This window comes from Oryctolagus cuniculus, chromosome 10 (genome assembly GCF_051225735.1).
Source record: "Oryctolagus cuniculus isolate XC-2025 breed Fujian yellow rabbit chromosome 10, ASM5122573v1, whole genome shotgun sequence".
NCBI classification, from domain to species: Eukaryota; Metazoa; Chordata; class Mammalia; order Lagomorpha; family Leporidae; genus Oryctolagus; species Oryctolagus cuniculus.
The window spans coordinates 14,901,208-14,919,149 of record NC_142876.1 but is presented as its reverse complement, the minus strand read 5'-3'; the positions used below and the strand labels follow the sequence as shown (position 1 = coordinate 14,919,149).

Genomic DNA, 17,942 nt, shown 5'->3' with positions numbered 1-17,942 from the left:
CGTCCTCATACAAACATGCTGTAAGTCAGATAAGAGGAGATAGCATAGGATAAGGAGGTTCCCCTTGTATGCTTCCTTCTTATGAAGGAGAAAAGCATTCCTAAGATATTTCCAAAGAGGCTTTTCACGGAACTGGGTTTCTATGTGTAGTCCCCAGATAATCAGCTGGGCCCTCCTTCTCGGAGACTGAGTAATCCGTGAATAATACCTGAACAAATTCAGGAAGGAGTATGACAGAAGGGGATTACTTTGGTTTAGGAAATCAACGGTACTTGTTCTGTAGCATTGTTAGGAAATAAAGGTTAGAGAGGGTGAGAAAAAATGGGCAAGCTTATATGACTAGTAAGTGGCAAAAAGAGGATTTGAACCGGAATTTCTAAATCTTTGAGAATCCACATCCTTGCCCACCACACTATAGGACCTTTCTATAGAATTTTGGCATTTTATCTGATTTATCAAAAATATTTAGCAAGAATGCACTCAATACTCAGTACCGTTCTTGCTGCTTTATTACCTAAAGCTTCACTCAGAAAGACCAAAATTAATATGTTGTAAACTCAGCTCTAAATATTGCAGTTCACCGAGAGTTGTGAGAGGCAGTGTGGACTTCAGGGAAGTACAGGACATAAATAGAACCTCACAGATTTGGATTAGTGGGGAGTTAAAAGTTGTTAAATGGCTCAGTGGCTACATAAAACTTTCCTTCAATCCAAAGAACAATTGAGTGGTTTGAAAGGTCATTGTTGGGAGTGAGCTTCCAGGTTTTCTATACGTGGCTTAAGATCATCTAGCAATAAATACACAAAATAATGTAGTTTTTTACTGCTCAACACAGATTATCAAAGATGTGCCTATACCTCTATTTCTCTAAAAAGAACAAGGGATTTCATTAAGTCACCAACTCCTTTGTGACCAGAGTCTCACAACTGTGAGACAAAGTAAGAATCAATCCAGTGCTGTGGACCACAGCGTGCTGAGAAGTTCAGGCAGGGCCCCAATCCACTGTGTTGGCTTAACCGACAACTCCGACTGTCAGTTTAGTTCTCCAGGATTGGGTACCCAGCCTGCTGCACAGTCCAGAAGAAACACGGTGTCTTTCCTTCCTCTCTTAACTCAACCTTGGAAATTACCTGTGTGTAAAAGTAAAGAGAATAGAGGCGGTTTTATGATGTTTCAAAGACACATTCCAATGAGCATTAACCACATGAATGTCTTCTTATGGTTATATTTAGTTAGGGATATCTCTTGTTTAATTTTATCTCCAAATTACATTGCTTGTACCTAAAAGTCTAGTGATTTTCTCTGTCATGGTTTTGACATTTCCAATCAACATGTGTTATTTGTCTAGAATTATAAATCAACTTAAAGTAAAAAGTGAATTAGTACCGTTTGAGATAGGATCTATGTTCTAATCAGGGCAAATGAGAAACTCTTCCGTTGTGGTTTTTGACAGGAGATTAAGATGGAACCCAGAATTGCTTACGATATTATAACTAGAGAAAATATAGGATATTTTGAAATAGAGAATTTGTAAGAAACAGAAACAGTGGATTTCATTTCATTCCCATGCCCAAAGGGTCACTTGGATCTGCATGCTTCAAAACAAGAAGGCTCTCATTGTCTTTAAAAGGCAAAAGATTTATAAGATATGAAGAGGAACCAGAGTTTAACTCATTGGCTTTATAAGTTCCCTTCAGCCCAGGGGCTGCGGCTGTGCACAGGTACAAGGACCATGCTGGAATCTGATACTATCATTGAATGCAGTTGGAGCAGGAAGACTTGAGACTGGGGCTGATAGGTTTTAGTTCATTTTGACAAGCATGTGTAGATCTCATTTCCAAATTCTCAAGTTTCTAGGTGAAGTCATCTGCCCAGTGTATTTCCCAAACTGTGCCTTTACAGACAATCATTTCTACTCTAATGATGTCCTTCTGAGTAAACTGTTGAATCACTCAAAGGATACAGATTAAAAAGAGAGAGAAAAAAGTGCTGTGTGGGAGGGGCACAGTGTTATAAAAGCAGTCATTACCATGTCAGGGCTGTAACAACTCTCAGAGGAGCATTTCCAGTCAGACAGCAACCCAGAGAATCACAAGGTATTTCAGCCATCTCTATGGAAAATGTGGCTTTATTTTTTGTTCTTCTTTCATGCTGGTATTAACATTATATAGAAAATTAAGACGTGAGGTGTTTGTAGGGGGTTAGTAGAACTTGAATGGTGTTTTCTTGTTTAGTAGTTTACTGCAAATATTTTAGTTCGAGGTAAAACTAAATGTGTGGTAAAATGTAATTGTGAATCTCAGAAGTGAGCAAATACCTCTATGCCATTAACCAAGCCAAAATGTGTGTTCATTCAAGGTGTCGGTGTTACAAAAATGTTAGAATATACATAATCTTAGTTGCCATTCTGACACTGAATTTCGTGGAGATAGTTACATAAATTAAAATATTTCCATTTAAGCAATTTAAAGTAACTTATAATTTTTCTATAAATAAAAGGAAAAAAATCTCAATTGTCATTTAAAATGAACAACCAGAAACTGCATAAATTAGGAAGCAAACTTGGGTTGGGTCAATCGAGTACAAGAATGCATTCATGTATTCAGTTGGATAATGGGTCAGTTTAATGAGAGGAAAATCAGCTTCACTTCTGCTTGAACTGACTGAAGTACAGCTCAGTAAGTGATTTTAATGTGCTGTATAGAGACACTTAATCATTATGTGTGTCAGCAACTAAAAGAAACTGCTTTTAACTTTGTGGAGAAAATTGTGGCAGTTTTTAATGAGTTTCTTTGAAACTATTGTTTCATCTTTGTTCTTGCTGATTTTTGTGATCAATTTCAAGATATTTGCACTGTGTAGTTACAGAAATGGAATTGCTTTAAATGTGACAGTAAGCCCCAATCTAAGAACCAGGGACAGTGAGAAGATGGACTGTGGTTGTGTGCCCAGTGGCACCTCCCCAGTGTTTCATTGCCTGTGCCAAGTTTCAGTATTGCATTCGTCAACTTGTATTGCAGGAACCAATACCACATCAGAAGCCTAGCCCCGCCTATGTTTTCTATTCATTTATCTCAAGGATATTAAAGTGTTATACATCAATTAGGGACATGCTGAAATTGTGTAACTTACTATCATGTTAAGGAATTCACAACAAATGTGTATCTGATCTGACAATTATTTGACGTCATCCCCTGACTTCAATTTCCCATTGTTTTGACAGATTCTTATCCAAACACAAGGCATGGACTTGTCTAATGGTCAGAAAGTACCTTCATAGCTTTCTAAAATTGTGAACATCTCATACTTTGTTTGAAAAGTTGGTAGAAAAAGCACTAGACTTGGTGTTGAAGGCTAGGATCCAGCCTAGGTTCTGAGACTAACTAGTTAACTAAGATAGCAGTGCCATCTCCAGCTTCGTGTTTTCATTCATCTAATAGGAATTACCAAGTTTACTGGAAAAATCATTATGCAAATTAAACAAAGGTATTGAAAGGAACTTTTAACTGCGCTAGAGGCACCAAATGCCATTTTTATGTTAAGTGTGATTAATAGTACTTCATTTAAAAAAATAAATTCAGACTATTTTTAAAAGAAGTAAGTTCATGTGGGACAATTTCATTGTTTAACTTGAATTTTTTTTTCTTTTTCAAGTTACCTGAAACCCTAACTTTAAAAAGCCCTTCTAATAATTTGTGTTGACATTTAAATTTTGTCATGTCAAAGTGACTGACAATGCAGATTATTAGAATTAGATGCAGAAGTTTCAATTTACTTTTCTGACTTATATTTCCACACAAGTATAGAGAAATATTTTATACCCTTTAGCTTGTTTCCAAATAGTACTGAGACAATCTATTTTTAAAACCTATACAACAAGTCTATTTATAAAAACAATTTTAAGTTGGTAGAAGAAAGGAGTTTCTGAACTACCTTAATGAATCTAGTTTCTCTGATGAAGTCAGGAAGAAAAGAAAAAAAACAGTAACTTGTTTTTAACTTAATAAGCCTATTACAGCATTACTTACTGGCTACTGTCCTCTTGTATTTCCCCTTTCTGACATTTCTGAAGCTGTAACTTGCTCAAATTCTTACATACTGTAGTGAGGATATACACAAGCAAGTGTAGGGACGTGGGAAAAAGTGGGCTTCCAAAATGTGATGTGAGCTTGAATGCCTGCACTATACATAGGAGCTGTGTGACCTTGTATAAGTTATTTAACACTTAGGTGCATCAGAATATTATCTATAAAATAGAGATAATCATACCTCCTTTGCACTGTTCCTACAAAGATTAAATGAGGGCAAAAAGGAGGTGAGAGTTGCAGGAATGCATTTTATTCAATTTACTATTATTGTCTTGATAGAATTCAGTTGAGTTGTGTTTCAAATGAGAAATTTTGATACAAATTCCAATAACTTCCTTAAGAAAAGTATTTTAAGAAGTAAGGGTTTACACAAGACACCCACATGGTCGAGAAACAAGGTCTACTGTATGAGGCCACTGTAGGCAACCAGACAACTTTCCCAGCTCTTCCCCCATTCTGGAAACCATTGTCACAGAGGGATGACTGTCAGTGTTGTTTGGTGTACTTTTATAATTATAGGGTGTGTTTTAAGCCATGAGGAAGGCAAAACAGTTGGAAAAATGATCATTTGCCAGTACCATGAGGACAGACACACGCACACACACCTTGAGTGTGTCCAAAGATTCACCTTTATACATAGCCTTTGGTTGTGGTAGACATGTCTGTCATTTATTTTCTGGAGGTTGATAAACTGGGTATACATGTATGTTTCATCTACCTTAGATTATCTTTGTGTTCTTGCCTGGAATTGATTTCCCCACTGGGGATTGTGTCAGAGAAAGAATCCCTTCCAGTATTCCCATGAATGAATTCACTAGCACAGGAAGTACTTTGTATGTAGCAAGTCTGTGGTATTTGTGGTATGGAAAAGGCATGAGTAGAGGCTGAGCGAAAGTACCAACCCTGAAACAATGAGTCTGAGTGACTTCTATAAGCAGAGAGCTGAAAAGATTGTTTGTCTCACCTGGAGCTGACAAGAATAGGCATGCATGTGGCACACATCTGAATAAGTGAATTAGTGTGCGCTTTCCTGTGTGTGTGTGGGATTATACTATATGTGGGTGTTTGCAGTGTAGTTACGGGTGCAGCAAGAGATTGCAAGCCTGACCCCAGAGGCTGCTTACCTGTCTTCAGTTCCTACTCCTACACCTTACAGCTGAGTGGCAATGATCTCTTTCTTGAATCTTTCTATACAACTGTCTCTTCCTTTGTAAAACAGAGATAGCAGTGCCTTACTCACTGGGTTTAGTGAATATAAAATGGTTAGTAAAGCTAAAGTGTTTATGTCAGCAACCGTTAGACAATAAGAACTCAATAAACACTATTGTTAGTGCTGTTGCCATTTTCATATTTGCAGTGACATAAAGTGTCAATGCTTATCATTGAACTTATCTCTATACCTCAGGATTGGCTATGTGATTTACAGCATGCAAAACGAAAACATGGAAGCCCTTGTTAAAATATTGTTTAAAATATTGAGAATTTCAAATTCAAGCCTGAGAGCTTTGTGACTGAACAGGTCTCAGGAGCATGAAGCTGTCCCTGCTTTCTTTGTTCCATGGGGAGAACAGGGAAGGAAACCCTACCTGGGCAGAGTATAGCTTGTCCTACTCTACTGAACTCATCCAAGATTTCTTTTATTGCTTTCCCTCTAGGTTGATACAATGGAAGATCTTTATGTTGCGAACACAATTTTTGCCCTCAATTTCTTCAAGCATCTGGCAAAAGCAAACCCCACCCAGAACCTCTTCTTCTCTCCATGGAGTATCTCATCCACCATGGCCATGGTCTACCTGGGTTCCAGGGGCAGCACTGAAGACCAGATGGCCAAGGCAAGTCTGTGTTATTCTCAACGTTAGGACAGATGATTTTGGAATGGAATTGTGGGATTCCTTTTGTTTTATGTCCAGCTTGTGTTAACTATAAGAAGGTAGTGATCATCACATGCTAATAAGACACAAACTGTTTTAACATGGATTTCTTAGACTCAAATTTGCAAAACAGCCACCATGAAAACACTCAATTGTAGATCACAGAAGACACATTGGAGTGTATTCTCCTGAAAGGGTAGAATTAATTGCAATGACATCTTCTTATATTTTAATAATATACTCATCCATAATGTTCAAACTTCCCAAAGTTAGTGTTCTGCATCACATTATCTCTTTTGGTTTTAAGACAAATGTCATTTTATAGATGAGAACAGTGGCAAGTGTGATGAAGTCAGCACCATTTCTTACCTCCTAACTCAGACTCTCCATCATTCTGCCACCTGTTGTGTTTGTTTCCCATCCATATAAAGAATTTTCCCTAATGGTTTTAGAGAGGGTGACAAGGAGAAACAATGTACTAGAACTGTGGTTACCATATTCAGAGATACACGACTAGATACCACTTTAGAGAACCTCTATCCATCAAGCATGTAAGGTCACATCCACAAGGTGGGGCCCAGCATTATGTGTGGCCAGTCTTCAGAATCAAGCTGGACAGGGTGCAGGGTAGCATTTGAGGTATTTCTGCATCCAGGTCTCCTCCCCTCACTGACTCTCTCTCTTCCTTCCTTCCTTCCTTCCTCCCTCCCTCCCTCCCTCCCTCCCTCCCTTCCTTCCTTCCTTCCTTCCTTCCTTCCTTCCTTCCTTCCTTCCTTCCTTCCTTCCTTCCATCTTTCCTACTTTGGAGAGCTTCATTTAGGGTGCTCTTTCCACTAGGGGCTTGAAATTGGGTTGAAATTCTGCAATTGCACACTGCAATATTCCTCAGAGATTCTTTTTGCACCTGTAAAATTATCATTATCCTGCAGTTTCTTAGGTCAATGACCTAGACATGGTCATCATGTAATTAAAATTCCTTCACATACCCATACATACACACACTAAAATCGAATGCTTTAAGAACAAAGCTGTAGTGTGCTTTCAGTCACACCAAAATGCCGCTGGCTTTTTCCGTTTCCCATGAGAATTTTATCTGAGTATAAATCTGACCTTCCTAGAGACATAGTGACCATTTAAGGTTGGCCTTCTTTGAGTTCTGAAGTTTCGAAGAGAGAATGTTGGCCAATCTCACTGCAGGAGGACAGGGATGGATGAATTACACTGTGTGCTGGTGCCTGTTTGAACACTGAAGCTTACAGCAAAACTCAATTGCTCAACCCTGATACCAGCAGTCTTTTGCAACATTCCTTCCCCTTTATCTTCTCTGTCTTAAAAAAAAATGTAGTGAGCTGCATTGAAAACTTTAGGAAACATGTGAGTCTTAATTTTTTAAAGGAACCAGAGCAATGAATTTTGAGGCAAATGCTAAAGGAAGTGCTATGTGTTATTAAAGTAAAGACTTTGATTTTTATACCATAGACAAATTAATTTACTGATTACTCTGGACACAAGACTGATCTCTGTTTCCAGAAAGGGCTTGAACTCCTTAGGACTATATACACATTTTACATTTCAAATATGAATTTGATTGCTTTCCAACTAAAGATAAAGAGAAGTTTCTTGGATGGGAGGAAGATGCATGGGCATTGGGTACAGACCCTTCTGTGTTTGAGTCATGGCCGTGCCGCTTACTAAGCATGTGGATGAAGGTATACAAATCCCCTGAGCCTCAGTGTTCTCATCTATAAAAGGCAAATAAAAATTCAGAAATTTCCAGATGGCTGTGAAGATCAGAGATAGCGTGTAAAGCACTTACTAGTGGCCACCTTTATGAGAACCTTTGAATAGTTTACTTGCATAATACGGAATCCTTTGATGTAGGTGCTATGACTATTATACTCATTTCACAGATCAGGAAATTTGGACCAGAAGGGGCACGTGGTTGGGAATTGGTGTAGCTGTGAGAAGCAGTTTAAGTGTAGTTGTGGTGAAAGAAAGGACTAAACAGAAGGCATACGGTCCTAGAGAGCACAGGGCATATGAAATTAGTGTGCTGGCAAGGAATACTTTTGCTAGCTTTTGTTGTTGCTGTTGATATATATTTTTTGGTTTGGACATTGTCCCTGCCTGCCTTGCTATTTTCTCTGTGGCCTCAGCATGGCCCAGGGTCCCCTCAACTTCTCCATTCTTGCAGAGACACTTTCCCAAAGGAGTTTTTGCAATGGAGTCAGTCCTGGGGTGCTGACTTAAGGGTCAGTTTTCTAGGAAGGGAGGAAAAACAGAGAAGTTTTATAGAAAATATTCTTTGCTTGTATGTGAGCAGAGTGGAACCACTTCGTTTCATAGAGTATTAGGCAGGATTCTTTTTTTTTACTTTGTTTTTTTTTTTAACTTTTATATTAAATAAATACAAATTTCCAAAATACAACTTTTGGATTATATCGGTTTTCCCCCTATAACCACCCTCCAACTCAAAACCATCCCATCTCCCACTCCCTCTCCTATCCCATTCTTCATCAAGATTCACTTTCATTTATCTTTATATACAGAAGATCAACTTAGTATATACTAAATAAAGATTTCAACAGTTTGCACCCACACAGAAACACAAAGTATAAAGTACTGTTTGAGTACTAGTTATACTGTTAATTCACATAATAGAACACATTAAGGACAGAGATCCTACCTGGGGAGTAAGTGCACTCCTGTTGTTGATTTAACAATAAACACTCTTATTTACGACGTCAGTAATCACCCGAGGGTCTTGTCATGAGCTGCCAAGGCTATGGAAGCCTCTTGAGTTCGCCAACTCTGATCATATTTAGACAACGCCATAGTCAAAGTGGAAGTTCTCTCCTCCCTTCAGAGAAAGGTACCTCCTTCTTTGATGGCCCGTTCTTTCTAGTGGGATCTCACTCACAGAGATCTTTCATTTAGGTCATTTTTTAAATTTAATTTAATTTTATTTTATTTTTTTTGCCAGAGTGTCTTTGCTTTCCATGCCTGAAATACTCTCATGGGCTCTTCAGCCAGATCCGCATGCCTTAAGGGCTGATTCTTGATGTATGCCTTGAAGAGCAGGGAAAAGCCTCACAAATCCCAACCCTTTCCCTTCAGACCAGAAACCACCAACTGACTGGCCAAGACTGCCTCTGCCTTAGCAGGCCCTAACACCAACTGACTTAAATCATTCCCTCCTTACCCTTGGCCCCGAGGAGGGTTCTGCAGTGCCCCCTGGATTCCGCAAATATCTGGGTGGAGTGGATGTGGCAGTGTCCAGCAGGCAACAATGCTTGGTGTGTGTGAATTGGGGGATGAGACTGAGGCAGCTTCCCAGGGGCAGTCTTTCCACCTGCTTCACTGTGTTGTCTGGAACTGCCCACGTTTGAGTAGAGATTCATGTTTTGATCACTTCTCCCCTGTAATCTGTTCCTACAAATGGACATTGATTTCTTTGTGTGAATACGGCATGTGTAAATATTTTAGGCTAGTCTTGTGCATATAAAGTGACCAAATTTTATGCTTAAGTTGACTTTGGCTGATAGTTTTAGATAGGCTGGAAATGTATTTTGTATATAAGCCTGCTGAAAAGACAGAGATCTAGAAGGTTCTGACTTGACCTTATTGCTTTTGTTTTTTTTCAAAATAATAGTATTGTTTCAAGATGATACATGGACTAAAAGATAATTTAGGGAATGAGTTATAAATCATCTCATAACATTAAAATGCTTTCTAAAATTACTGATATGAATTGGTATGAAAATACTTCTTGAAGGTTCTTGTAAAGGGAATTAATGTGGGGCACTAGTTAAAGGTCTACTTAGAGGTATTTGACAGCCATTGGTCTTAAATGTTACGTAATTCAGCAGGAAAGTGCAATCATTCTCTCTCATTCCCACTACAGGTGCTTCAGTTTAAGCAAGTTGGAGGTCGTGATGTCACCCCAGCGACCCCAGAGAACTTTGCTGGTTGTGAATTCACGCAGCAGGTCCAGAAGGGTCCTTATCCCAGTGCTATTTTGCAGGTATTTGACTCATTTCTTCACATTTATTTTAAAAGTCATTTCTAGAATCCTCTTGTCTTAAATACCACAGTGTTAGACTGGAAAGGAACCTAGTACCACTTTCCCATTCACAGAAAGAAAACTACGATTCTGTGTCATTAAGTAAATATCCTAAGGTCATACCGCTAACAGACGGAAGAGCCAGGGGAATCTGGACTACATGACTTGAGGCCAAGGCTAATCCTAAATTCTATCACGCCCCTCTGATGTTAGTTGGGTAAATGTATTCTAAAACCATGGCAGACACCCCTAGGTCACACATTCATGGATGAGGATTTCCAAAGTTGAGAGGTTATGAAGTGACAAATAATTGAGGAATGAACATTAATTAACACTAATTAACATTAATTAATGAACATTAATTAACACTTCATGACCACAACTAGTTATTTGGTCATGGGAGGTGGTGGTAAGGACACAAAATATACTCTCCTTGAAAATTTCAAATAAACAATATGGAATTTTAATCCATAATCCTCTCCCCTGTACATTAGATCCTTAATACTTATTAAACTTATAAATAAGCTAAAATTACTTAGTTACCTTAAATTAAGGAACTATAGAAGAACTTACCTTTCTTCTAGGACTGTTGTCTACTTCCTGGCTAAATACAGTGCACAGACACGTAAAATTTGGAACAAATTAAAACTTATATTGTTAGTTATAATTCTCCACATCCTTATCAAGATCACTTTCTCAAAGGTTTTTCTAGGGAACCAGAAAAAAGCATGCATTAATACAGCATTTATTGTTATGTTGAAGAAATATGTCATTGCTTAAGAAATATCTTTTTTAGTAGTTCTTCATCATAAAAAGATAATTCTTTCCTTCTATTTAAGGCACAAGTCAGAGACACAATCCATTCCTCCTTCAACTCTCTGAGCTCTGCAATCAACAAATCCACAGGGGATTATCTATTGGAAAGTGCCAACAAGCTGTTTGGAGAGAAGTCTGCGAGGTTCAAGGACGTAAGTGGCACCTGTAATTGAAATGGCTGCACCCCAAACCAGCAATCAGGCCATTTACAAAATAATTCTGTACAGTTTGTACAAGTAAAGTCAGAATCTGATACAGGTTTCCCAAGGCCGGCCCTCCCCTAACTAGTGTCCCTTTTGTTCTTTCTGTATGTTGTTCACTTCCTAGTATAAATGTCTCAGTTATAGAGTTAGAAATCTGGACAACAAACTGCCTTCCAGCACTTCTATCCCCTAAGCCAAATTTCTCTAATTTAGGGTCTGTAATGCAAAGAATACGAGAAGGCAGATGGAATTGGGGCTGGAGTGTGGGGAAGGAAGTTGATGGAGAACGTGTAATCTCTACTATTTCCTCCTTCAGCACCCCTACCCAACTCCAACCCCTACCACAGGCCTCCAGTCTTTAAGGGCAGCCCATAATTTGCAGTTACACTATAGCTTGTTTGCAATCTGTTCTTTGTAACATTTGGCGCTCTCTTGCTTTAAAGGAATACATGAAACTTTCTAAGAAATACTACTCCACAGAACCCCAGGCAGTAGACTTCTTGGAATGTGCAGAAGAAGCCAGAAAAAAAATTAATTCCTGGGTCAACACTCAAACCAAAGGTAAAATCATTAAATCTTCCCTTCTTTCCACTTAGAAAACTGATCTTTTAAAACAATCCTTGAACTAGGCCATTACTCCCTTATGATTTATTAAACTTTAGTTTTGTTAATGTAAGTTTATTTTCATTTATCTGAGTGGTGTTTTAATTGAGAAAAAAATAACCAAGGTTCACTAACAGAAAATGCATGCGCTGGACTTAAATATTTTGATATTGTGTATTACCTTCAAAAAGAATATGAAAGGTAGATGTTTCAAAATGTAGGAAATAATTGTGACTCTATGTCCACTGTGGAGCAATAGAAAGAAAAACATGCTTGAGCCCAAGATGAGCAAATGTGCAATTTGCAATGCAGGAGGAAAGTACCATAAAATATTCTAATTCTTTCTTCTCTTTCACCATTCAAAGTTAATACATTGTATTTTGTTTTGTCTCTTCATCTGTCCTTGATTTTCTAAGCCTCTTCTACCATTTTAACTCATGCCCTTAATTTTTTCATAGGTTCTTGCCTCCCTTCATATTTTCACATTTAATTTAATTAAATGATCCATCCATTCTTGTTGAACTCATCCATTCTTGTTGAACTCATTCATCAGTTACCAAATATTCATCCACCTTGAGCCATGTCCCAGGCACTGTAGTGGAGATGAAAACATAAATGGAATCCCTTACCACCATAGAATTTTCCATCTTGGGAAGACATTCAATGAAATTTGCAGTTGTTACATAGTGATAAGTGCTTTCATGGGGCAGTTCAAGGTATTACATTGGAACACATAAAAAAAGTATTTGACTAGAATTTTTAAAATGCTTGAGTTTTGATTGGGAAGGTGAACTGAAACTGTCTGGGCAGAAGCCATCCATGGTACCTGGGGAAGGTGTTACAGACCGGGTATGCAGGATATGCAAAGGTCCATAAATGAAAGAACTGATCTCTTGATTAGGTTAATGGAGTTTGGTCTAAGAAGGTGGTGACCAAAAAGGTGAAGTAGCTGGTTTGTTATGCCATTCTCACCCTAAAAACAAGACTCAGCGACGTCCTATTGTCCTCAAGAGAAATTCTCATGCTTCACCTCAACTTTTGATGTTCTCAATAATCTGGAAGACTGCACTTTACAGCAGGATCCTTGGACTCCCACAAATGCAACATACTCATTGCTACCTCTAATACTACAGGATTTAATTTATGCAGCAATCAAAGTCCCACCTCTTCCTAGAAGTGTCTCCCAACCACTCACTTCCTGATAATTTCTCTTTTCCATTCGTCTGTTACTTCTTAAGTTTCATGACTCATGTTCATGTTTATCATACATAGAAAACTATTATAAAATTATTTTAGTTTGTTTTGCCTTTCCACCCAGACATAGGATCAAGCCATTATGCTGTATGTTGAGCCAGTATGCCACACTTCTATGTTCCCACAGATGGTAACACTGACCGTGGTTAGCAATTTAAATCCTTCATGTTTCTGAAAGAAATGTTGGATAATTACATGAAATTAGTATCTAAAGGTTGGGGGGAATATGTTATTTTGGATGTAAAATTGTTGTTATTTGGATGCAAAATTTATAAGCTGTTATGGTTGAAAGCATCCTTAGACAACATCTGTCCAACCTAACCATGTTATTACTATGGACTCTTCACCCCCAAGAGGTTAGTTGGCTCAGGCAAGATTCCCACTTTTCAGTCACTGACTGTGGTTACCTCTTCTTCTGATCCATAGTCTAACTCCAGAATTTTTCAATTACATGTTTAAATATTTTGATAACAATGAGAAATAAGTGTTTCCATTTGACATTTATGCATAACACAATATTTCAAGAAATAGTTCAGTATCTTAATTCCATGTCTTTTGTTTTCACAGTAGCAAATAAATAGAAACTAAGGTTTTTGGAATGATAAAAATTTTTTTTGTTTATCTAAAAGTAGTTGATTTTGATTTTTCATTTCCATTAAGGGTTGTTAAATTACTAATCTAAAATATTTCCAAATCACTGAAACAGAGAAAGCAGGAAAAGTGAATATTAAATAAACATAAGTGAAGTGAAAGCAGGAAAGAAAATTAAAAATACACTTGAGAGCTTTGTTTCCTTTAAAGAACAATGTGAATTGTGTTTTTCTTAAACACAATGTTGAATGGCTGTAAATCAACCAGCTTCATTGCCCAAAAGCTTAGGTTTAGCCTACACCTAAGAAAGATTTACAGAATTTAGATTTTGATGAATTTATTCATTTTGGATGAAAAAGTTGGTTAAATCCACAGATTGTATGAGCTATATTAGGACAACTAAGTGATGTACCGTTACGCTCCTTAAGAGACTTTCATTTCCTTCTGCTCAAATAACGTTCATACCACAGCAAAACTTTGAGAAAGCAGTATAAAAAGGAAATGAAAATCTCCCTTCCCAATTTGATATCCTAAATTTAAAGCTTTCTTCATTTTCTCTTGAATTTTGCAAACCTGAGAAATGCGTTCCCATTTTACTTAAGCTCTATATCTAGAGAAAAACTTGATCTTGAAGATCATCATCCCTGCAGGGTTTGACAAATGTGGACATCGAGTATGAAGCTTAATGGAAAGATCCAAGTTGTCATAACTTCGTAGTTTGTGAATGTGAAATCTTAGTCGATGTTATGTTTTCTGCAGGCAAAATCCCAAATCTGTTACCTGAAGGTTCTATAGATGGAGAGACCAGGATGGTCCTGGTGAATGCTGTCTACTTCAAAGGAAAGTGGAAAACTCCCTTTGAGAAGAAGCTGAATGGGCTTTATCCTTTCCGTGTGAACTTGGTATGAGAAAAGAAGATGCATTGTCTAAATATATATTTTAGGACCTTAGACAAGATGGGAACAAAAAATTAGAGCTCATTTACTGATACTTCCAGATGACTTGCTAGGTCACAAGTTATATGTGCTAGGCATTGACTTTCAAGCTACCAAGTAGCATTCAATGGTTTCCCAAAAGGCTGTGTGAGTAGAGCTGAAGACCACAGGCTTTATATTGATGGGTGCCTGGACTCAAATATTGGATATGTCACTTATCTGCTAAGACCTAACTCATCTTCCATGCATTCCACGTCTTTTCTACAAAACTAAGCTAATGTCCAATTCAAAAATTTCTTGCAAGCATTCAGTGAGATTTATAAGCTCTTGGCCCATGACTGGTACTGAACAAATGTTTTTGTGTTGTTCTTGTTATTGTGGTGTGTTACTAAACAAAGGATATAAGCTTGAAAAGGCTATTAAGACAGAGTACCCTCTATAAGGGTATACAAATAATTTAATTTGTTGATTTAAAAAATACATTTCTTCAACACTAATTCTGAATCTATTTATTGTATAGTTGTAAATATCTTTCTTTTAAAAAAGATTTACCTGTTTATTTGAAAGGCAGAGAGAGAGAGAGAGAGAGAAACTTCCATTTGCTGGGTCACTTCCGAAATGTTCACAGCAGCCAGGTCTGGGCCAAGCCAAAGCCAGGAGCAAACAAAATGCCTCATCTGGGTCTTCCCTCATAAGTGGCAGGGGCTCAAACACTTGGGCCATTTTCTGCTGCCTTCCCAGGTGCATTAGCCAGTAGCTAGATCAGAAGTGGAGCAGCTGGGACTGGAACCAGCCGCCAAATGGGTTGCTCCTGCTGCAGGAGGAGGCTTAGCCCGCTGTATCACAGAGCTGGCCCCATTGCAAATCTCTTGACCTCTTAGACTTGACTTTCATATTTTACTTTTTAATGATTTCAGACTGAGAGAAAACCTGTACAAATGATGTACTTGCGTGAAAAGCTGAACATTGGATACATACAAGACCTAAAGGCTCAGATTCTTGAGCTCCCATATGCTGGAAATGTCAGCATGTTCCTGTTGCTTCCAGACGAATTTGCTGATGCTAGCACTGGGTTGGAGCTGGTAAGGCATTCCCACTTCAACTGTTTCAAACATATCATTCAAGAGATGAACATCTACATCTTAGAAAATACTCTATGCTTTCCTACAGAAATGTTATTCAGTGAATAGTAAATGTGGCATATCTCAAAATTTCATTAAGGATACATCATACATGTTAACTTCTTGCAAAAATTTGGCCACTCTATTAAATTTTTATATTACCCACAATAAAGTCTATGATTTTTAACATTAGATTTCTAACACCAACTTTGACTTTTGCTTTGCTTTGCAGTTGGAAAGTGCAATCACCTATGACAAACTGCAAAAATGGACCAGCAAAGACACAATGGCTGAAGATGATGTTGAAGTATATCTCCCCCAGTTCAAATTAGAAGAGCGTTATGAACTCAAATCCATTCTGAGAAGCATGGGCATGGAGGATGCCTTCAACAAGGGCCAGGCCAATTTCCAAGGAATGTCGGAAAAAGATGATCTGTTTCTCTCTGAAGTGTTCCATCAAGCAACAGTGGATGTTAATGAGGAGGGCACTGAAGCCACTGCTGGCACTGGGGGCACTATGACAGGGAGAACTGGTCATGGGGGCCCTCAGTTTGTGGCAGATCATCCTTTCCTTTTCCTGATCACGCACAAAGTAGCCAAGAGCATCCTGTTTTTGGGCAGATTCTCCTCACCCTCAAATTGAAAGCCTCCATTTCTACACGGTATTTTGTAGCATGAGCTATAAGCCTCAGAATTGCTATCTCAAGTGCCAAAAATTTAGAGACTTTTTCTATGTTTCTGTTTTTCTGAAAAAATTTCAACATACTAAATATAAAAGCAAAAATAGACACCTGTCAACCATAATATGATTCCTCTACTAATCATTTGATCCCCTGAATAAGATGATGTCCATTTTATTCTTTCTTACTCTTCCTTTATTTTATAGCATTAACTTTTCTTTTGTTATTTATTATTTTATATAATAATGGGTTTTTAAAATTATTAACTACCTATTCAATGTAACTAATAGTTACACAAGCAAGTGATCAGTTAATTTTCTCTCTAAAGAAATACATTTATTTGTTTTTGTAATGAACGAGTAGGTGTTTCTCCATACCCTCTGTAATAAATATCTTGAAGAAAGGGCTTGAACAACATGCAAATATGTTATGTCCATTACTAGCATTACATATTGTTTTTGTAACTCATGTAAAATTACAAATATACAATAAATGAACATGTTTCCATAAAACTGTTGGTCATAAGACCTGTTATATTTTGATTCCCAGGAGTTTCACGTCATAGACCATTTGTGGCAACTCCCTTCCCAAAAAACAAGACAGAATAAAGGAGCCAAGAGGACAACTACCCCTCTTACCAGAAGATCCAGTGTTGAGGTTGAATGGGATGGGCTTGTGAGAAAAACGGGCTGGAGCTTTTTTTCCAAAATAGTCAAAGGCCTAGTAATTCAGAACAGTTGAGGTCACAGTTCTTTGGAGAAACCAGTTTCCAAACTTCCAAGTTCATTGGTCCAGACACAGAAACAAGGTTGTAGCCATTGATCTGAGAATTCAGAGAAGCAGAGATGGACTGGGTACAAGGACAGGAGGGGAAACTTAAGCTGGTTCCTGTTAAAGGTGTTTGTTTCAAAGCACTGAAAGCTTTGGAATGGAACAGAGCCAAAGAAGAACATCATTTCAGACCAGAGAATTATGGCAAGTCATAGGGTGGGGAGCCTGGACGGGGAGCAGAGTCTGACTGCAGAGTGTAGCTAGATCCTGGAAGTGGACACCAGGCACAGCACTACCTCTGGAACTCAGGGGTGATTGGCCCTGTAGAATGTGGTGGCTGGAGAAGTAGTCTCAGGATGTTACCTATCCACACCCAAATCCTGGTTCTAACATTTGGATGTGTTCTAGCCAGGAGCTAACTCTGGTCCTTTTCTTTGCTTCGGTTTTGTTTCAGTGTAAACATTTCTTCATAAGATTGATATGATGATTAAATGTAATTAGTGATTGCATGATATGTACACATTATTTAACAAATATATGATAATTATTTTCTTTGTCATTAATTAAGCTGTCAGCTAGTCAAACATATGCTTAGAATCTGAGAAAATTATTCAATTAGTTTTTAAAAACTCGAATCATAGTGTTAATTCCTCTAATCATGCATTCTTGGATATTAAGCGCCTCGCTTCCTGCATTGTCCTATTTACTTTTATATGAATATTCATTTTTTGTTTACTTCAATCATTCACTCAATGAGGTGGTAGTTGTTAACGTTCTGAATAGTTGTGAGTGTTAAAAAATTCATATTTCAGTGTCAGCGCTGTGGCACAGCGGTTAATGCCCTGGCCTGAAGTGCCAGCATCCCATATGGGTGCTGGTTCTAGTCCTGGCTGCTCCACTTCTGATCTAGCTCTCTGCAATGGCCTGGGAAAGCAGTGGAAGATGG

At 38.0% G+C, this 17,942-nt stretch overlaps 1 protein-coding gene across 2 annotated transcripts; it reads left to right on the top strand.

The window, feature by feature from the left end:
* Positions 1-2,016: 2,016 nt before the first annotated feature.
* On the top strand, positions 2,017-16,733 carry SERPINB2 (serpin family B member 2). 2 transcript variants are annotated; one of them, XM_008261378.5, is made up of 8 exons: positions 2,017-2,096; positions 5,744-5,920; positions 9,864-9,983; positions 10,862-10,990; positions 11,485-11,602; positions 14,249-14,391; positions 15,342-15,506; positions 15,778-16,733. In XM_008261378.5, the coding sequence occupies exons 2-8, from the start codon at positions 5,753-5,755 to the stop codon at positions 16,186-16,188; spliced, it is 1,254 nt and encodes a 417-aa protein (XP_008259600.4). In that variant the 5' UTR covers positions 2,017-2,096; positions 5,744-5,752; the 3' UTR covers positions 16,189-16,733.
* The last annotated feature ends 1,209 nt before the right edge of the window (positions 16,734-17,942 follow it).

Coding starts and splice junctions, on each gene's coding strand:
- SERPINB2 (XM_008261378.5), top strand. CDS start 5,753: ATGGAAGATCTTTATGTTGCGAACACAATTTTTGCCCTCAATTTCTTC. Junction 9,984..10,861: donor ATCCCAGTGCTATTTTGCAG/GTATTTGACTCA, acceptor CTTCTATTTAAG/GCACAAGTCAGAGACACAAT. Junction 14,392..15,341: donor ATCCTTTCCGTGTGAACTTG/GTATGAGAAAAG, acceptor TAATGATTTCAG/ACTGAGAGAAAACCTGTACA.